A 21,884-nucleotide genomic window follows, 5' to 3' on the forward strand; every position below is an offset into this window, starting at 1 on the left:
TTACTTGTTTTCTCATGTGATGTTTTAACATTGTTTCAGGAGAATCAACTCCACTTTCTGCAGGATGACCTGTTCTCAGATCTGGTCAACCTCACCCACCTATTCCTCCACGGCAACCGCATCCGTGTCCTCTCTGAGAATGTATTCCGAGGCCTGGTCAATCTGGACCGCCTCCTTATCCACGACAATCGAATCAGGCAGGTCAACCGTCGCGCTTTCCGTGACCTGGGCCGCCTCTCCATTCTTTACCTGTTCAACAACTCCCTCGCTGAGCTCCCAGGCCAAGCTATGCAAGACACCCACGGCATTAACTTCCTCCGTCTCAACGGCAACCCTTGGTCCTGTGGTTGTGAGGCCCGTAGCTTGTGGGAGTGGTTCCGCAAGGGCCGCATTTCCTCTTCCGAGCTGATATGCTCATCGCCATCCCAGCGTCGCGGGCAAGATCTCAGATTCCTGCGGGAGCTGGACTTTGCCCTCTGCCCAATGCCTGACCCCGGCTCGCTGGCTGGAACCACCACGACCACGTTCAGCACCAAGACGCGCTGGTGGTTCTCCAAGCACAAGCCCGTTTCTTCCTCCAAGGTCAATAATCAGAAGACCACAGAGAAAGTCAAGGCATTCCCTGTAGGAAAGCCACAGTACTTCCCCAAAACCCAATTCAACTCGTTTCCTCCAAGGTATGAACTATCAGATGACGAAGTGGCTCTCCCTAAGCTCGACCCTGAAGAGTACTGGGACAACTATGGCAACGAAGATGCCGCCATCCGCTGCCTTGAGCCTGAGTGCTCGCCAGGCTATGACAATCCAGCTTTTGCATCCTCATACTCATCCTTTGCCACCAGTCCAGTTCTCCTTCACCCCCTCTCCTGCTTAATTGTGATCTCTCTTTATTTACTTTTTGGCTGAATCCACCATTCCCTCAACTTTTCCTTCTTCTCTCATTCCTCCGCCCTGCTCCTTTCAACTCAAAACAAAAGCCTGGGGTCTTGATCCCTTTCAGTCACCTCCTTGAGCTCCAAGTAGCTGGCGGTACACAATGACAAGAAACAGGCGAGGGAGCTCAAATCTGTTTTCACAAGCAGATATCAGTTGAGGCAATATAAGGCTGATCATTATTGTTGATTTGGCTGCTGCTTACTAACATATATGTGGCCTTGACAATGAGAGAGACTGTGATAGGTGGCAAACAGCTACCGTTCATAGACAACACAACACACCTTAATTTGGAGAGGCATGCTTTTATTTTGCTTATATGGCAGCAATCTATGCAGCAATTACACCTTGTCTAGAGGTGTTTTCTACACAAACCATTAATATAACAACCAACATCATCAGTACCACCGCTTTTATTTCCATCACCAATGAGGACTAAAAGCTGTGAGCGCATGGCTTTGCTAGAAGTAAAAATCGATGTAAATAACAATTAGGAGGTTTGTACCAATAGTTTGGTTTCTATACCGTGTTTCTTTTCATGAGTAGATGGGACTTAGCAAACATAAGCCGCCTCTTACTACCTTACTACCATTATCACATCACAATCATAGAAACCATCAATACTATATAAAAAAACAATTATAACAGCACACAACTAAGCCGCAAAACTGAAATTTAAAATTAAATACATCATACTCACCAGAGATACTTATTATGTATTAATGTCTGCGGATCACTAGGGATGTGTTTTACTTGTTGAACTTGGCTTGCTCTAACCAATCAATCAGATGTCCGAAAAATGATGACTTCAACAAGGCCTTTGAGGACACATTTGAAATCTGATCGGCAGTGCGGGGCACTTGACACTTTTTAGCCGGTCTGTCCTCCGTCCGCGACCTGGGTGTCCTTCCGTCCTCCTCCCTCTGTCTTTAATGATAAAAATGATTGTTCTCTAACCCCGTCCTGTCCCCTGTCCTCATCCTTTTAAAGCGATTCCATCCTTACGTCCACCCCGTTTCCATTGGTCAGCCCTTCAGTTTGCTGATTGGCTCGCTGGTTTCCCCTCCGCTTCCAGAGCGCCGACTGGAACGCTATCAGTCCATGTGAGGAGAAACAAATCGCGCAGGAGCAGTTTCGGTGCTGCTACATGTGAGTGTTCAATTGAATCTGGCGACGCAATTAAATTGAAGTCAATGTATTAAGCGCGGGCGGGCGGGCGCTGTTGCGTGCAGGGCGGCGTCTGTGATGCGTTTGGAGCGGTGGGACGCTGGGCGAAGCACAAAAGATTCGTCCATTCAGCGCAGCTAATATAAATGAATCTTTTTTCCCTTTTCGCCTTGCGGCAGCCAATCGGTGTCAGGCATTACTATGTCACATCCCGAGCTATATGAACGGCCAGCTACCACAACCAGAACAAGAAAAAAAGAGACCAGGCTCGGAGAACCGTGAGCGAGGAGCTTGTTGTACCTGGTATGTTTTTACTTTCTTTAGTTTTTTACAGCTGTTGAACTTTTCCAAGACGGCAATATTGTTTGCATTAGCTTTTGCACAATCGGCCACTTGATTGCGATGTCAAAACCTCTTTTTTGTTTTGCATCGTCTACTACCAAGCAAAGCCCCTCCCCTCTCCGATATGCGCGAATGAAGCGACTGCGGCATTCAGGTTTCAAATTTTCTGCAGTCAAATGCCAGCACTCCTTCTCCTACTTTTTCTTCATCTCATTCTTCCTCTCCTTTTTCCTTTTCTTCTTCCCTCCGTGAAGACCGACCGTGCGCTGTGCACAGCGTTCCCGCCAGGGTGTTCCCAATGCAAGTATGCGCAGTTGGGTAACTTGTGGCGCGTTTGAAGCATTCGGAGGCAATTTTTGTCGTTTGCCCATTTCGTCGTGTAGGTTGAGATGAACTTTGGCCATCTCGTGACCACGTCACGCGCATAAGAGACGATTAGTGGGACGGACTAAAATCCACCTCCGCCCTTTTTTAAAACTTATCGCCCTCTGTCCCAAAAATGGGTGTCCATGCGGGACGGAAGGAAGGACCGTTCCGCCCCCGGGACGGAATGCCCAGCTCTGCTAATTTGGTGAAAGAAACCATCCGATTGCTTATAGTTTAAATTGCATCGGCCTACTACTAATCCCGAAGGCCCTGGACAGGTTATATGTAAACATGGCAGCACATACTGTAGATGCTGAAATGTGATTGCACAAAAACATCCACGTACAAGCTCTGAAAGAAATGCAGCCAAGAGAAATGGTCCAAAATTAAGATAGTAGACTGATAGGAAAAAAATTGGATAAATATTACCATTGTTCATATGGCACTACTGGGAAGTGAAGAAAGATGTCTTAGCACAGTTGACAGACTAGAAGGAGAGACAACAAATTTAATTGCGAAATAAAATGTTCAGAGCAGAGCTGCTAAAAGAAAGTGAGGGGCCAAGTGCAGGATTTGCAGCCAAGAGTGACTCTTCTCTGAGATTCCAAGTCTTGTGCCACCCCAGAGATGCCAGCAGCACAGCCGCCCACACTTGTACATGCAACTTAAAGCAACTCGAGGAAACTTGAAACACGCATCACACGACATACGTCAAATATCACGGATGTTTCTCTGCACTTCTGTTGCCTAGTTTTACTTTTCCCTTTCACTCAGTAGCCTTCAGTAATGGACACGAACATTGGCTGGTAAAGTCAAACAGATAGAATCAGAAATGTTTATTTTTTTTGCATTAGATTATTGGCTTTGATCATGAGAAGGGTAAATCAATTTTATGTTGCACATCTGTTTGTGTGTGTCTGAAAATTTCCAAAATTTGGAACATAATTTACAGATTTGCTGTAGTAGCCTATTTAGTTATTTATTTATTTATTTATTTAACATACCAACAGTTACAGCTTTATTTAATTGAACAACATGCTTTTGGACAGTGTGAAACACGCTATCGTAAGCTGCAGTACTCACTGAAGCTGTTTGTCAAATGTATACTGTATTGTCAAATTTTTACCAAACCGCTTTTGCATTTGATCTGATAATTAATCGAATTCTGTGTTTATCAATGGAAAACTGGTAGAAACAGTTGTTCGCTTTTGTTTTTTCTTTTTAATAAAGAAATGATCAGACATATGCGAGTGGGAGTTCCTTTATTTCACTGTATTAAGTGGCTTTGTCTGGTTCTTAGGAATTAGAATTAGGCATCTGGCACAAACATTGGGATCAAATAAAGCATTCAATTAACAACAAATAATTTAACATCAACATTTGCAAGAAAGAGTGACATTCAAATAAATGTCGATGTTGATGTCACTTATGAAGTTGTGAGAAGTTGACAGTAGTCAAGTGAGTCACTGATTGTCCTTCATCGTGTTTGTTGTGAGAGTCCGTGAATTGTGAGCCATCCATGTGACAGTGTGTTTGTGTCTGGTAAAGTTGATCAATAACGATACTATTCAATCTTCACACTTACAGATTGAAGCATATAACATGTATATGAGATGTCAAAAATGTGTTGGGGGAGGGTCAGTTGGCAGGGAAAAAGGTGTGGTTCAAAGATGGGGCCAAATAGGATACATGATGAGGTGAGAACTTGTTTTGGAGTTCACACACCCCCTCAACAGAATTCAAACTGTGATATTGCTGATTCAAATGTGATTGTGATATACACACTCACAAGTCCAAAATACTGTACATGAACAACCAACCTCTCACTGTAATAAGACATTCAGTGGAACTTCTGAAGTTGCATGCCACGAACTGTAAGTGGAATACAAAAATACTGTAATTCAAAGAAAGAATGGCCGTCCAAATGAAAATCTTGTGAGACTTCAGCTTATTGATCATCTAAAGGAGTTTTGTGTTTTGATGCCACCATAGAAGCATACCCATCCATTATCCATACCGCTTATCCTCACAAGGGCCACGTTCGTGCTGGAGCTCACACTCACACCTTACGGCAATTTAGAGTGTCTAATCAACTTACCATGCATGTTTTTGGAATGTGGGAGGAAACCGGAGCACCCGGAGAAAACCCACGCCAGAAGCATACCAGTAATGAAAAGTGAGGAGACTCACTCATCGAACCTGAAATTGCACTTACTGCAACGTATGATATGGTCTGGTTGCCTAGTACGATACTGTATGATCAAAACATATAACTGAATATAAATTTGATATTCATATACATATATATATATATATATATGCAGCAGTGGTTTGATCCATAAACTGCCTAATACACTTCCAAGCATGTCCACTACTTCAGGTGTTTGTGGCTCTCTGTGTTGCACCCTGCTGATGACATTCTGTGACACGCTAAGCTCACTGGCCACTCCCACTGAGAATATCCTAGTTGAGCCCTTGCAACGATGAGGTACTCTTGATCATTAACATATACTGTACATGATAGGCATCATGGTATTGTGATTTCAAAATGTGAACTGTATGATGAAGAGGACTGTTTAAATGCCAATTGTTTTTGAGCCAGGCGTGTCTTGGTCCATTCATGGCTCTTGTGAATTTTGCCTTCAGCTCCTTGTACGAGAACAGCAAGTTGTGGAAAAGATACTGAAACACTGAACAGGTGGACGCATGCATTCAAAGGTTTACAGATGGTCAAATGAAGTTCACTTGTAGAGGTTATCGTGCATGTTTAGTTAGTTCTGAAATTTCAGCCTAACTTTTTTTTGTGTGTGGTGTACAATTTGTTCCAAACACCTCAGAGCTCTTGATTTCATTAGTATGTATAAAAAGCCACGCGATACGCTGATTACTTTATTCTAACTTTATTCCCACTCCATTACATCTTACAGAATATGACAATAATAGTAATACTGTAAGTACACTCTAAAAACAGTTGGGTTAAAAATAGCAAAATTTTGGGTCAAAAATGGGCGGCTACAAAAATTGGAGCAATTTGATTCACTTTCTTGCATTCTTTTGTAAAGAACAGCCCATTTTTTTTGCAGTTGTTTTGTGCAAAACGACCCATTTTTTGGGTTGTTTTCTGCAAAACAACCAAGAAAGTTGTGGATCAGTGCATTTTTTACCCAAAATTGTGCTATTTTCAACCCAAGTGTTTTTAAAGTGTCCTGCCAGCATCATGGAACCAGTGGAAAAACAATGAAAGGTATAAGAAATGCCGCCGTATGATGAAGTTGAGCACACACAGCTTGAATTTGAGGTTATCCTTCATATCCCTGACAAAACCATGTACCTCCAAAATAGTAACTTTTTAGGATACCCCCAAAATGGCAAGTTTGTTCAGTCATTAGCATTGCATCGTGAAAGAGAGCAAGCCATTTCAGCACTTTAGATTGGGCAATAATGTATAAAAATAACATCCACAGTTCCGGACTGACCAATAGTATAGATTTTTGATAAAATATGAAATTCACCAAAATGTGACTTATAAGGTTTTGGCCCGACACCAGTGATATATTTCTACACTATGTTCCCATTTCAGAAAACTGTAGGCGTTTGCATTGTATCCTCGCAAAACTTCCTGTGCGCTACAAACGGGACCTACTGTATTTTTTTTTCTGATTTGACAACAACACAACTATGAATGTAAAGGCTATTAGCAAAGAGGAGGTCATCTCACACTGATGACGTGCATACACGGTGCCCACTCTCTGTCTTTCAAAATGTCTATGCTATTTTTCCCCTGGCCTTTCTTTCGCTCTCTTTTGTGTGTGCTTTTTATGCTGTCACTCATTCTTTGTCTAGACACCAACTCAATCTCTCTCTGTCGCTCTCTCACACACATGCAGATGCTTCGAACATGTGCGTCTGCCCTTATGAGTTGCCGTGTCATTGACGTGCTTTGGTGACGTTCACTCTTGCACATGTCATATTTGGACAAGACAACTGACACGTTGGCACAGCACATTAGTGTCGATGGCTCCAAAACAACAGAATAGAATCGAGCAGCCGCAGACCTATATCATGCATAATTGTTCAACGATTACATGTATTGACCAGTTTCTTTTGTCTTGCACATGTAAACCTGAGTCGTTGGGTTTGTGATTCCTGTTGGCTGTCAATCTACCAGCAGTGTAAGAATAAAATATTGAGGCCATCCAGCGAGATCCAATACAAGAGCTGCTGTGCATCAGAAGAATTCAGTCAGAATTCGTTTTTAGGGGGACAAAACAATCAAATCAAAATACGGTAGTGCATACAGTATAATACAATAATAGATAGATAGATGGATGGATGGATGGATGGATGGATGGATGGATGGATGGATGGATAGATAGATAGATAGATAGATAGATAGATAGATAGATAGATAGATAGATAGATAGATAGATAGATAGATAGATAGATAGATAGATAGATAGATAGATAGATAGATCGATCGATCGATCGATAGATAGATAGATAGATAGATAAAAAAACACTTTGAAATGTTAATCCCACATTTAAACCACGTTAAAAAATGGTGACCCTACTTTCACACCATAGTTTAAAACCCAACTTTGAAAGATTAACCCTAGTTCAAAACTAGTGATGTTCGATACCACTTATTCCAGACCATTACCGGTATGAACACTCAACTCTTATATATCAAGTAACCAATACCACTAGTACTTTTGATATATAGAATTTCTATTAAACCAATGACAGATCATTTTAAAGAAAGACTTTTCATTTAGTTCTGACAAAATGCAGAATAATCATTCTGCAATTAAGAACCTAAGATCTAATTAAACACCAACACCTCACTCTGATTTCGCATTAATTTGTAATAAATTATCAAAAATGCAAAATAAAACATGACATGGATGGAATCTAAAAGAGAAAAATGCCCATTCAGCTGTGTAGAAATTGAGTTAGCGACTAATGGTATAACATTTGGTATCAAGACACAAGCATTAATATAAACCTTATATGCATAATACATACATACATACATACATACATACATACGTACATACATACGTACATACATATGTACATACATAATGTACGTACGTATGTATGTGCGTACATCATCTTAATGGGAATTCTAGAACATTTACATGGCAGTTAACTTAGAAAAACGTTCTGCCAGCCATGAACTTCTTAATAGAACAGCCACAAGAGGGCTCCAGTGACTAGTATTAGTGACTAGTATTGACAGCCATTGGGAGTACTCGATACCTTGAAATAAGGCTGAAACCTGGTGTCAGTACTCAGCCATCACTGTTTAAAACCCGATTTTGAAACCCTAACGCGAATTTAAAACCCTACTTTGACACCCTAACACTAGTTTAAACCGAAAGGAGCACCAGCACCAGGTCTCGACTAGGGAAAAGAGGAGAGTATGGTTAGACATGCGTGCGTGAGTCCTGTGATTTAAGCTCACGTGCATAAGAGTTACCATGCAAAATAACCTGACGCTGAAACAAGAGTAAAAGTGTAAATGTGGAATTGTTTGACGGGAAAACAAAAAAGACAAAGATTATGAGCACGTGTGAGTCACACGCTGCCTCGCTCTGGGAAATTTGACAGCCTTTGTTTGTTGGCACAGTCGCGCCCTCTGATGTCGTCAAACATTTACATTTACACAGTTTCTATAAATGTTAACGCCACATCCGAGGTAAGAAGCATGCATCCGCTACTATTTGGGTAACCACATATGGTAGGTATTGGCTTTTGGATTTGAAGTACAGTAATTGAGCACATCCATCTGGTACTTGGCAGAATTTCTCGTGCATTTGTCCATCTTTTGGATATCATCTTCAACTGTTCAACACAAGTGGATATTCAGGGATTAGATACTAAAAGTAACAAAAGGACACCATCCCTGTATTCGTCTGTGCTACTACCATTTTTATGCAGATTTTCAGTTACAAGTACCAGAAGGGTGACTTAAGCGGATGAAGCAATTTAAATCAGAGCTGATATCATATTTAAATGAGTGCCAAAATGTTACATGAAATGATTAGCAAATACAATGATGTGGTGGAGTCCATTGGCATTGTCCATTGACAAGAAATTTAGAATAATTCAAGAAATAGTTTAATCCTTTTTTCTAATTGGGACCTGAAGTAATACATTTGTGGCACTTTTCCCCACCAATAGGTTTTATGTTGTACAAATATTTAGAAAAAATCCCTTGTTGTTGGACAAAAACTCAATTTAAAACTATGACACAACTAAAGACATCCATCCATCCATTATCTGAAGCGCTTCTCCTCACGAGGGTCGCGGGTTAGTGGTGTTACCAGGATGCCAGGTGTGGGGGGGCATTAGTCTTACCTCGGGGGCAAAAAAGTGCTACAATGCTCAAGTAGGTTGAAATTCAGCGTAGGGATACTGCACTTTAAAAGGTATTTTGTTTTCTCCTTAATTGAGATAACTGTTGTTGTGATTTGGGCTAAACAAATAAAAAATAATTTGATTTTATTTGATTTAGAAGACATCCATAACTGAACAGTATGGTCATGCAGGTGGAAAAATATTACGAAAAATATTTAGAACTACATCAGAACTACATCCATTCATTTTTAAAACACATTTTTGGGGGTGGGCAGAGCGTGTCCGTGGGTGGGCAACACCAAGGCAACCCAAACTCTTTACTGGCTTCTGATTTCAAAACTAGTTATCCATCAATTTGTTGTGTATACGTGATAATATAAGATGATCATATGTTTATATGGATTCAGTCATTGTTGTGTCCAGATTAATTAGTTCGGGAATGCCACGGTGAAAAACGACAGAGAAGTATAGCAGTTGCGCTTCGTTGTTTTATTTCCACTCCGTGAACACACGTCAGCTACTCTGAAGTCTCTCTCCGCAGTTCTCCTTGTACCTTCTTTATATGGACGTCGAGCGCCCTCTATTGGAACCTTTCTGTTATAACAACCATTTCAACAATATTCCTTTCAAACACCACAGTCCAAACAGCCCTCTGAGGGACTTCATAACTATGATGTGGCCCGCGACAAAAATGAGTTTGACACCCTTGATTTAGAGTGATCAATCAACCTACCGTACATGTTTTTTTGGAATGGGGAGTAAACTGGAGTACAGTACCTGGAGAAAACGCACGCAGGCACGGGGAGAACATGCAAATGCCACACAGGAAGGCCGGAGCCCGGATACGGACCAATGACATCGGCACTGTGAGGCAGACGTGCTAACTAACTAACTAACTAACTAACTAACTAACTAACTAACTAACTAACTAACTAACTAACTAACTAACTAACTAAAGACATATAGATTTAAGTCTGTTAATTACATTAATTAATTTAATAGATAGATTAAATTAATTTATTTAATTAAATGAATTCTGTTTTATGAAACCCGTGCCACTGGATTGAATAACAACGTTTTCAGGCCAGATTTAAATGTACGGAGATTGTAATTAGGCATCCTTGAAAATTGTATCCTCTAATTTCCCCTTTTGTAAGTGGACTCTGGACCGCAAACTTTGAGAACCCGTGGTGAAAATTATCAACTCAATTAATTACTTTTACTTTTATCAGAGGGTGCCGTAATCATTCCCAAAAGGTTTATAGTAATCCGCACCCCCATCAGCCTGTGGCGTGTTAGTACAGTCCGCTAACCCGCGAAAGTTTCACAACAACAATGGCGTCTGTAGCAGGTCGGTCTGGTCCTCGTTTATGTTTTGTCTCTGAAAAACGCCACTCTGGCTTACATCATGCCATAAAAACAACTCTATTTACGAACGTCAGGTTATTTGCGGTTACGTTGTCGGTAGGAAGCATTTTGTCGCCATTAATTCTTCAAAGTGGGGCAAATTGCCTTTTTTAAATGAAAGTATTTTCAGATATAACATTACAAGTTTCTTGTGCAATTGAATGAGTAAAATCAATGTCTACGTTTTGTTGCATTTTGTTGCTATTCAGTCAAACATGAACTAACAAACGTGCATTTTCGATATGCAGTACAGTAAACATGTTTGATAACGTGATGACGTCATTAGGCCGCCGTGGGAGTAAGCGCAAAACTGAGGTTGAGGAACAGGAGAACCCCGCCAAGGCGACAAAAGAGGATGTGCCTGTGCTGCAAGGCCAAAGAGTGGTTATTGAACACTGGTAAGCATGTATGTAACATACAAAAAAACAGTGGCCTACATGTCCAAAGCTGGTGTTGAAAATTGATATTAATTTAAAATACGTATCGCTGGCGTCAGGCCAAAAGCTCCTAAGTCACATTTTGATGAATTTCATATTTTTAAAAAAAATCTATACCATTGGTCAGTCCACACACGTGGATGTAATTTTTACACATTATTGTCTAATCTAAAGTGTTGAAAAAGGCTTGCTCTCTTTCATGATACAATGTTAATAGTTGAGCAACCTTGCCATTTTTTGGGTCTCCTGAAAATTGACCATTTTGGAGGTACAAGGGTTTTGCCCGACAGCAGCGATATGCAATCAGAGTAATTATTGTTAGTACAGTCTAGAGATAGACTGTTAGTACAGACTAGAGATAGATCGATCTGTTTTTTTTCAGGGCCGATACAATACCGATTATTAGTAGTCAAGGAGGCCGATAATCGATATTTGGAGCCGATATTCGGTTTCAGCAATAATGTTTGCCAGTATAAATCTTTGTTGTAAAATGTTAACAAAAAGGGAGCTCTCGGGGTCATCCGTACATCTTCAAAAGTTGAATGAAAACAACAGCTCCATGTAATTTTCTACACTCCTCCAAAATTTCACAATGACAGAATTGTTCAAATTTCACTTATCTTTTTAATTTCAAACAAAAAGCAAAAGTGCAGAGTGTTCCCAGGGTCAGTAGAATCTCTTATAGAGTTAACTAGAAAATTAAATAAAGAGTTCTTTGAAGTTAACAGTTTTAAATTGATTTTTAAAAAAGGGCAGATGCCGTTATTCGTCAAAACACTGAATATCAGAGCCGATAATCGTACTTACATAAGTACTTACTCAAATGTAAGTACTTGTACTCATACTCAGGCTGAAAAAAACGTTGTATGCCATCCTGGTAAGCAGCACTAACATCCTCGTGATGATCTGTTATATTTGGCAGTAAGAGCTGACGAGTGTATGGGCGTAATGCCGAGGGGGTGAAAGCTGCCCTTTTGGCTGCATGCCCAGAACTGACTGTGGTCCTCAATCCCGAGAAGCCTCGCAGGAACAGCTTTGAGATCACTCTTATAGATGAAGGCAAAGGTGAGCTGAATGAATGAATGAATTTAATTGTGCTAAATACTTTTATACTTGCATGACCGTTAAGAATGTTAAGATATTACTTAGAACAGGGATGTTGTACAATTTAAATGCTGGAGGGGGGAAAACAAATCAACAATGCTACATGGGGAACACTAGGGATAGGTACCGAGCACCGGTACTAAACTGGGCCGAGGGCTGAATTTTTAAAAACTGCACAACCGATAAGCTCCGCGCTAAACGGTTCTGTTAACGGTCTCGGAGAAATTACTCAAGTTAATTTTCGAATGCTCAGGACTATATGAACGTTATTTTGTGCCTTCTCATATTACGACATGATACGTAGTCTAAACCATCCTGCCATCTACCCCTACAGTTTTTATGTTGTTTTGATATGTAGGATGAGTATTTGTGTTATGGTGGCGGCAGCAGCCTCATCTACTCCAGCTTTGAAGCTGTGCTGTCACCGTGTCGCCGGCTTGAGAACACGGGCTGCAAAGTCAAACAGCTTTCAAGGCTCTGAGGAGTGAGGTTTTGATAACGTACACTCATGCAGTGCAAGCTGGCGTCATTTACATTGGGTTATCTTTGTTGCTACGAACGTAGCAACTGAGCGTTTCACTCTCGGCTAGGGGTGGGCGATCTGGCGAAAATATCACATCACATTTTTTAAGAATAAAATCACGATTTTATCATGACTCTTTTTACATCGTTTTTTTAAGACTAATTTGCACATTTCTGACCATTTTCCTCACGTTAAACATATTTAAAATGTGTATAAAACTCTAAAAATGACAATGAAAAAAATGACATTTTAAGTCAGCTAAGCTTTCTTAACAGGTTTTAATTTGAATAGTGACAATTTGTATCAAAATGTACAGTGAATGTAAACATAAAAGGTAACATAATGTAAACATAAAAACACAGCTCATATCGCAGGTCTAGTACTTTTAAGAGTCTTTTAAAGCCCTCATGGAAATCATGTCTTCAGCAAGGTAGTAAGTCACTGCTTCAGTTACTTTACACTGCTTACTTGTTTTTTCAAATGGAGTGCTCTTGTTAAATGACTGTGGTTTGGTTATTCTTGGTTTGACTGGTTATGCCTGGAAATTGGAGAGGGACAGAAGGATGACATTGCAGCATCGCTGCACATTGTCACAAGTGCAATCAATCATAAAAATGTCAGGGAGGAACACAAGCAAGTTTAACAAAAAAATGCATCTCACCTCACAGTAGTGCTTTTTGCAATCCCACTGCATGTTGCACCCTTGTTGCTCTACACAACCTTTCTTTTACACAAAGTAATTGTTTATATAATGTTTAGCACTATAGTAGTGATTTGTTCGAATTGTTTCTTTTTCTGTTCATTGTAGTTTTTTTTTAAATTTGTTTTACGTTAATGTTGATATAGTTGCAAGACAAGTATGTTTACTTTTTAAAATATATTTTTAATATTTAATATTTTTGTTTTGCGGTTTTTTTTAATGGTGTCTGCCATTGGCTGGCAACCAGTTCAGGGTGTTCCCCACCTACTGCCTGATGACAGCTGGGGTAGACTACAACACCCCCGCGGCCCTCGTGAGGATAGAACGACCTGTATAGATAATGGATGGATAAATGTTTTTTAATGATGTCCCGATCCATTATTGATAACGAATATCGGTCCGATATCCGCAAAAAAACAGTATCGGAACATATCGGTCTACATCCAAAATGTCAGATATTAGCACTCATAGACAGGCACTCCTTTCCAGACTCCGTTCCTGCTCTTAGATCCAGCAGCGTCTGGATCTAGCATGCAGAGCCCACGTGATCCAATGCGAGTGAAAGTGTAGTCGGACTCGCCGATGGACGGCCATTTAAAATTAGACGCGGACCGGCCTATACACGGGTGGTATTTTTTTCCCCACGGAAAAAAAGACAAATGACGGACGACGCAAGGGTACCCACGTTGCAGACGGATGACGAATAACGGAAGATCAATTTTTAGTAAAATGCCCAGCTCTGTATTAGATGTCTATTGGAAAATCGGTTTGACATTAGGACAACTTGGAAGTCCACCCTGATTGTGTTTGAAGGAATTTTATTGTCATGCAGACACACGTTCAAATGATATGGAACGAAATACAATACCTAAGGTCTCAGGAGCCTTGATTTCACTGGAATTCGGGTTTGTAGATCAACAAAATGTAGACCATAGTAGCGTGTTCAACATGCAGGGATGAATAGAAAGGGAGGGGGGCGGGGGGATGATCTCGGGACTGCAGAGCACTGTTTGAGTTTAACAGTCTTAATAGCTTGCCGAAAGAAGCTGTTACTCAGTCTGGTGGTACTGCTCTGGATGCTCCATAGCCTCCTGCCTGAGAGGAGAGGATGGAAGAGTTTGTATGCGGAGTGACATGCTCTATACTTCCCGAAGGATAATTACCACCCACAATCAATGCTTATTCTACCATCTTTACCATCTTTCCTTGTGTCTCATGTCAATAGAAATATCTCTCTGGACCGGAATAAAAAAGGGGCCGCCTCGTAAGCTCAAATTTCCAGAACCTGATGTTGTAGTTTCTGCTCTACAGGAGGCTGTCGGTACTGACTAGATGCAAAGTGAAGGTTTGTTATCTTGAAAGATACAGTAGTACAACTGGGAACACTTAAAGCGGAAGTCAACCCAACCATACTTTTTTTCAAGAATATGTTCTATCCAAGCCCACTAGTTGAAACACGGCATTCTGATTACTATTGCGTTTGCAGAATATGAGTTCAGCAGCAGAATCCTACCTGAGCCCTGAGCAGTTATGTCATTTTCAGTCGACAGAAGTGAAAAAATGGTTGCCCCCAGAGATGGCTGAAGACGGGTGGATCAACTCTTATTCCACAAATGTATTTATCACAAAATGTATCAGAATGCCTTGTTTCAACTAATGGGCTTGCATAGAACATATTCTTAAAAAAAAACATGTTTGGGTTGACTTCCCCTTTAACCCGACACCTCTCAAAGTCGTTTGAGATAGTATTACAATACTATCGCATATAAAGACCGATCTTCTCTCTCATGCAGGTAATTGTTCATGGGTGTGGCTTTTTTGGAAGCACAATGACGAGGAGTGACCAAACTGGATGCTCACAGTCTCTCCTCTGATGAAGCAAGCTTTTCCAGCTCACACATGTGAAGACATGGCGACATCTACTGGTGTGTTACAGAACAAACGCGTCTGTTAACATTAACACACACAGTTTTCTGTGTTCCAAGTTTGACATTTGTGGTATTTTGGCTGATTTTCACCTCAAAATAAAATATTTACATTTTTGGTATTTTTATGTCCTTGGATTGTTTTTATGACGTGATTAAGCCGTGTACAGGACGAACCCAAAGCTACCTAATGACGCATGATGTGGTCAAAAGACGTGCAGATCAACTCCAACTAGTGTATATTAATTCTTGTTACAGTATTAAAATGGCATCAATGGTCCTGTGATTTCTTTTGTTTAATGGCTTGTACCTCTAAAATGCACACAAATGTGCAGAATATACAAAGTATTTGAATTTCAGTCAACAGAACGCAGCAGTCACGTAGAGAAAGGTCCCTGCGTGTCCATGTACTCTCGTTTGCTATTGGCTGCTACTGGTGGCGTCATCAACGCGCGACCTTCACAGCCACACCGCGTAGGTGATTGACGCCAGGAATCACATTAGCTTTAAATATACATGTAAGTATGGCACTGACGTATACGAGTGGGTTTATATTCATTCTTAAGTTATTGTTGACGCTTAGACTTGATAAAATAGGCAATATCTAACGTTAGTGTCGCTTATGTTTGCGTTTAGTTTAGCGGTTAGCAACTGCTTTAGACTAATTTAACACCAAACTCCACACTAGATAAAATTGCGTTTTTAACTGAATTGTCATGCAAGGAAACTTATCAATGCTCAGGTTACGATTGCAAATTTGTATTGTTTTTTTAGTCTATAACAGGCAGACATTTGGTCAAAACATCACCATTTTGTACCCTGGATATATCAAATAAAATTCATCAAGCAAAGCGTTAGGTGTGTATCTAGGTATCTCATATTAATGAATCGTTTTCGCTGATTTTTTTTTTAAATTCTTTTTAGCATTATCATGGCAACAGATGGGGTAGAAAAGACGAGTGACGATCCATTGCAACCAGGTAAAGTTGGGACCAGATATGACCTGGAGAGGGAGACTGAGCTTCGTTTTGAGGTGGAGGCCGGGGAGGCTGCAGAGCAGGTGGAGTTGGAACTTCTCACAGGAATGGCAGAAGTGTTTGGCTCAGAATTGAACCGGAACAAGAAGTACACTTTTGGAGCAGGCGCCAAGATCGCAGTATTCACCTGGCAAGGCTGCAGTGTGAACTTATACGGGAAGCCAGAGGTCAGCATAGTGCCTGCCCTTTTTGACTTTATAATAGTGTCATTAACCCTAACCCTCAGTAATCAGCTTCTTTCCCTCACTACTTCAGGTGGCTTACGTGTCCAAAGATACTCCCATGTTGCTCTACCTGAATACACATGCTGCGCTGGAACAGATGAGAAAACAGGCAGAGCGGGACAATGAGAGAGGGCCAAGGGTAGGTTTGAATATCCAGTCATAAACACAGTCCCGAAAGTGCTTTATATTCTGAATTACAGGGAGTGCAGAATTATTAGGCAAGTTGTATTTTTGAGGATTAATTTTATTATTGAACAACAGCCATGTTCTTAATGAACCCAAAAGACTAATTAATACCAAAGCTGAATATTTTGGGGAGTTGGAGTGGGGATTTTTTAGTTTTAGCTATCTGTGTGTGCAGGCGACTATTACTGTGCATCATTATTAGGCAACTTAACAAAAAACAAAGATGTACCCGTTTCAATTATTTATTTTCCCCAGGGAAACCAATATAACAGCTCAACATTCACAAATACATGTCTGACATTCAAAAACAAATCAGTGACCAATATAGCCGCCTTTCTTTGCAAAGACACTAAAAAAAAAAACCTGCCATCCATGGATTCTGTCAGTGTTTTGATCCGCTCACGATCAACATTGCGTGCAGCAGCAACCACAGCCTCCCAGACACTGTTCAGAGAGGTGTACTGTTTTCCCTCCTTGTAAATCTCACATTTGATGAGGGACCACAGGTTCTCTAATACAGACAATATAACAATACTCACAGGTATATAATCTTTTTACTCAGCAAAAAATGACAATATTACTGCATCTTACCCAGTCATTTACATAGTTGTGAAACTCTTTGTCATTTCTGTTTGCATGACTGTAATGTACTGTACCCCCTTGGGGGCCAAGTTGCACACACATAAAGGAGGTGCAATGAATTAATCATGTTGCAAAAAAGATTTCATTGAGTTTAACTATTATATGTGGTACAATATTATAGAGTATGTTAAAGTACTGCACAGTATTACAGAGTGCAATTCTCCAGACGAAAAACACTTTTTTTTCTGGGGTGGCTGCAGTGGATTAATGGCATTCCCATTCATTTCAATGGGGAAAGATGATTTGAGATAAAAGTGGGTGGTGATTCTGGTGAGTGTGGTCACAGAACAAATTCAACTTCTATCTCAAGCACCCATCTTGTAAATTCGAAGTGTCACTGGTACCCTGTGAGAGGTTTTAGTTTATATAATGAATCGTTTCTTTTTTCCTAGGTTATGGTGGTAGGACCTACAGACGTGGGCAAGTCGACAGTGTGTCGACTCTTACTGAGCTACGCTGTGAGAGTGGGCAGGAGGCCCACGCTGGTGGAACTAGATGTCGGTCAGAGCGGGGTATGATGAATAGACATGCACATTACTGTAATTAGTTGAAACATAATATGATGTTCTAACTGTTGCACCTTCCGGACACACCCATCCTGCATGAAAGGAACAGCATTATTTATTTATGAGTTTCAGATTCCTTGCCTTAAAAAAAAAAAATAGAGTGGAACCTCAGGGGCGTAGCCCAAGATTTTTCAGCGGGTGGCCAGGGTGACACAACACCTCAGTGTTGCATTCTTTATCATACCATCCACAATCAGGGTGTCATGAAATTAAATCCACACATATCCAAAACAATTCCCATCACACTCATAATCAACAAGGAACAAGTCTAAGTAAAAATCAACATTTTTCTGATCTTGATTTACTAGATAATGCCATTTTCTTTGCTGTGGCTTTGCTTTTGTTTACTATCTCGTACTTCTATCTCATGGACTGATTCGCTAGCTAACAGTCAATCAGAGTGATCAGTTGTCACCAAAGTCCGACACCCATTTTGCATACTGCGGTCAATGGCTCATTCATTCAAATCATTTCTAAAAAGCACAATTACCACAAAAAAATCTCTTAATTCTTTTAACCCATTGTGGCCTAAAACGCCTGGTGAAACATCCCTCAAAAATCGAAGGGCGTCTTTAGAATCACCCTCTAAAACCTGAAGTTTTCCCGGAAATTCAACACCATTTTAGTGACACCCCTAGTGAGAAGAAGCGGTTCAGAAAATGAATGCATGGATGGATATTCTTCCCAGTGAAATATATTTGACTGTCCTTTACTTTTTCTCAAGGTGTCAGTGCCAGGGACAGTGTCAGCGCTGTGCATTGAACGTCCAGCAGATGTGGAGGAGGGCTTCTCGGTCCAGGCTCCCTTGGTCTACCACTTTGGCTCGACTTCTCCAGGGACCAACATCAAACTTTACAATAAGGTAAGAGCCAGATCAAACATGGGAGTGTTAAATAAAAGCCAAATTCATATTTACTATAGCTACAGTGGCTATAGAAAGTCTGCACACCTCTGTTCAAATGCCACTTTTTTGGTGACATGAGACCATGATAAATAATTTCAAAACTTTTTCCAGCATTAATGGCCTATGACCTGTACAACTCATTTAATTTTTTTAAAATAATTTTGAGAGGTGGAGCAAAAATAAACTGAGATAATGTGTTTGCGCACCCTCTCATAACTGGTACGTGGAACCACATTCAAACTCATGTTAAATTGGAGCCAGCACACACCTGTCACCACTTTAAGTGACCCTGATTAACCACATATAAATTTATGACCAGAGCTGGGCACTTTACCCTTTTTTGCCGGTCCGTCCTGGGTACCCTTCCGTTCTCGTCCCTCCGTCCTTATTCATAAAAATAATCATCCTCCGAAACTGTCCGTCCTCTTCCTTTTAAAGCGCTTCCGGCCTACATTCCGTTTGGCGCAAACACAATGCTCATCATATAAAACGTCACCATACCTACAGTGAAGCATGATGGTGACAGTATTACGCTTTGAGGCTGTTTTTATTCATCTGCAACTGGGCCTTGTTCAGTCAAGGTGGACGCATCTATGAACAGTTCCAAATAAAAGTCAGTGTGAGCACAAAACCTTCAACCTTTTGCCTAAAAAGTCAAGGAAAGCCTAAAATGTATTTGTGGTTAATCAAAGGCATATTAAATTGTGGTAGGTGTCAACTGACTCCCACTCAACATGCATGAATGTGATTGGTTAAATCTGAACACAGCCACATCCCAGTTGTGTGTGTAGACTTATTTATATCCGGTGTATCTGTTCACTCCGATGACCTGAAATATTTTTATGTCCCACAAGCTGACATCGTGCCTGGCCGAGGTGTTTTCTCAGCGCTGTGAGGTGAACAGGAAGGCCAGCGTGGGTGGCTGTATCATCAACACGTGTGGCTGGGTGAAGGGCTCTGGTTACCATGCTCTGGTCCACTGCGCCTCCGCCTTTGAGGTGGACGTGGTGCTGGTGCTGGACCACGAGAGGCTGTACAATGAACTTAAACGGGATCTTCCTCACTTTGTCCGCGTCGTGCTCCTGCCCAAGTCAGGGGGAGTGGTCGAGCGCTCCAAGGAGTGCCGACGCGAGGTTCGGGATGAGAAAATCCGGGAATACTTCTACGGCTTCCGGGGAGTGTCCTTCTACCCTTTCTCATTCGAAGTGCGTTTCTCTGATGTCCGCATCTATAAAATCGGGGCACCTTCCATCCCAGACTCTTGCCTGCCATTGGGAATGTCTCAGGATGACACTCAACTGAAGCTGGTCCCTGTGACACCAGGAAGAGACCTCACCTATCACGTGCTGAGTGTTAGCAGTGCAGAGGACGGAGACGAGGGGGCAAGAAAGGGAATCGTAGAGAGTCCCGTGTGTGGCTTTATTGTGGTGACCAATGTGGACACCCAAGCACAGGTGATGAAAGTGTTGTCCCCAGCACCCAGACCACTGCCCAGACACACACTGCTCATCATGGACATACGTTTCATGGATACCAAATGAGGTGATGCAGCCTTGTTTACTTGTGTTTTTGGGCTTTGCAAATGATGCTATGCTTACGTAACAGAATCTGCTGTAATGTAGCTTCCAATTTATTAACCAGATTGCATTGTGCTATTTTTGATAAGTGATATTTTATAGTCTGTTGTCATTTTTTTTCTCATCTCATTGGAAATAAACTTTTTTTCCCCTTGTTTCATTGGAAATACATGGATGAACTTACCCCTTAACATTTGTGCATTGCTGATTCAGCCATCAATTTTCTATACCGCGTGTCCTTATTAGGGTTGAGGGTGAGTTGGAACCTACCATAGTTTGCAGAGGGCCCTCTTAACAGAAGATATTCTCAAGGAGTTTGCTTTCAGTCTAAATAAAGGCACAATAAAGATTTAAAAAGGTGTGCAGGATACACCGGATGATGTTTAACTATCTACGAATGTGGGAAAGTACACTGAAGTCGTAACAGCTCATTTGTTCGACACTTGGCACCTTACTTTGCAGGTCATATTTAACATTCCTAATTTTTTTCCCGCTCATGTTTCACCTTGTCGATTAAAAAAGGTTTCTGAGTGTGTAAATACTTATTCTTATACTTTTTATAAATAACCCTCTATGCTCTAATGGTTGTTTTTGTCCACCTCACTTCTTTTTTTTAAACACTAGCTGTGTTAAATTTAAAAGGTAATAAAACCTTAGGTAATAAAAAGTGGGGGGATTTTTCTTTCAGATTTTGTAGTTTCCAACTTTGGCTCTTTATAAATATCAATAATATACTTTTTAAATCAACTAACTCTTGCCTTACAACGTAAAAAATACAAGTGGATAAAATATGTCATTCTAGACTCAAGACTTGAATTTTTTTGGTTAGGTTTTCTAAGAATTCACATCATTTATCATATCTTTGACAAGGGAGCAATTTCATCTAATACTGTATTCTCAATTTTTGGTCTCGATTAGAGCAAGTGAATATGACAATTTTTATTTTAAGAAGTGGAAGCTCTCTGCTGGCTGTTGGAAGACTACTATTATATTAGCAATAGGTTTTATTACCAAAACACACTCAGCCAAAAATAGCACAAGTTCATTTAGTTGGGACTGCATAAAACCCCTTAATAACCTTACGTCTCCTAAAAAGTATCAAAGTTCCTTCTGGTCTAGAATGAAAACTCCATTGACGTCCTCACCTTCATTTTACCCTCCCAAAATACCATAGAACAGTACTGTATACTGTTTAAGTTAGGGGGCGAGTGCAATTGTCTCTTCAACTTATTTAAGCCATTTTGTCTTCATTGTCTTGTGTTTAAAAAAAAATTGTTGCTTGAATTTGTCTTGCTTCTTGTAATTGGCCTCAGAAATTAACATAGGACGTGAGAAAATACTACACTAAGATTTTTACTCCAACCTCTCGACGAGAGACAGACATACTAACAATTATTTCGTGCTATTCTGTTTTACAGTAAAAATTGGTTAGTAAATTATTTTTTTAATGGTCTCTATTTTGTTTTAGAAACTTCGAGTAC

At 40.6% G+C, this 21,884-nt stretch overlaps 3 protein-coding genes across 6 annotated transcripts in view; all 3 read left to right on the forward strand.

The window, feature by feature from the left end:
* The window catches only part of rtn4rl2b (reticulon 4 receptor-like 2b), a 7,592-nt gene extending 3,541 nt beyond the window's left edge, over positions 1 to 4,051 (forward strand). Inside the window, exon 4 of the mRNA XM_086023195.1 lies at positions 40 to 4,051. Coding sequence (XP_085879321.1) covers positions 40 to 906 — 867 coding nt within the window. The 3' untranslated portion in view covers positions 907 to 4,051. The remainder of the gene's footprint in view (positions 1 to 39) is intronic.
* A 6,354-nt stretch (positions 4,052 to 10,405) lies between these two features.
* On the forward strand, positions 10,406 to 15,389 carry selenoh (selenoprotein H). Of its 2 annotated transcripts, XM_086024416.1 has the most exons (5): positions 10,406 to 10,522; positions 10,865 to 10,976; positions 11,938 to 12,080; positions 14,568 to 14,687; positions 15,136 to 15,389. In XM_086024416.1, exons 1-4 carry the CDS (start codon positions 10,507 to 10,509, stop codon positions 14,672 to 14,674), a joined length of 378 nt encoding a protein of 125 aa, XP_085880542.1. In that variant the 5' UTR covers positions 10,406 to 10,506; the 3' UTR covers positions 14,675 to 14,687; positions 15,136 to 15,389. The 2 variants fall into 2 exon arrangements, with proteins under 2 accessions (XP_085880542.1, XP_085880541.1); XM_086024415.1 differs by lacking the exon at positions 10,406 to 10,522 and having other exon boundaries at positions 10,837 to 10,976.
* On the forward strand, positions 15,136 to 20,561 carry clp1 (cleavage factor polyribonucleotide kinase subunit 1). Of its 3 annotated transcripts, none has more exons than XM_086024414.1 (6): positions 15,136 to 15,267; positions 16,192 to 16,471; positions 16,560 to 16,667; positions 17,749 to 17,868; positions 18,647 to 18,784; positions 19,681 to 20,561. In XM_086024414.1, exons 2-6 carry the CDS (start codon positions 16,199 to 16,201, stop codon positions 20,365 to 20,367), a joined length of 1,326 nt encoding a protein of 441 aa, XP_085880540.1. In that variant the 5' UTR covers positions 15,136 to 15,267; positions 16,192 to 16,198; the 3' UTR covers positions 20,368 to 20,561. The 3 variants fall into 3 exon arrangements, with proteins under 3 accessions (XP_085880540.1, XP_085880538.1, XP_085880539.1); XM_086024412.1 differs by lacking the exon at positions 15,136 to 15,267 and adding an exon at positions 15,628 to 15,785; XM_086024413.1 differs by lacking the exon at positions 15,136 to 15,267 and adding an exon at positions 15,796 to 16,125.
* Positions 20,562 to 21,884: the final 1,323 nt, after the last annotated feature.

The sequence above is a fragment of the Filicampus tigris genome, chromosome 2, assembly GCF_054856515.1.
Source record: "Filicampus tigris isolate MCC_2025a chromosome 2, RoL_Ftig_1.0, whole genome shotgun sequence".
Lineage (NCBI taxonomy): Eukaryota > Metazoa > Chordata > Actinopteri > Syngnathiformes > Syngnathidae > Filicampus > Filicampus tigris.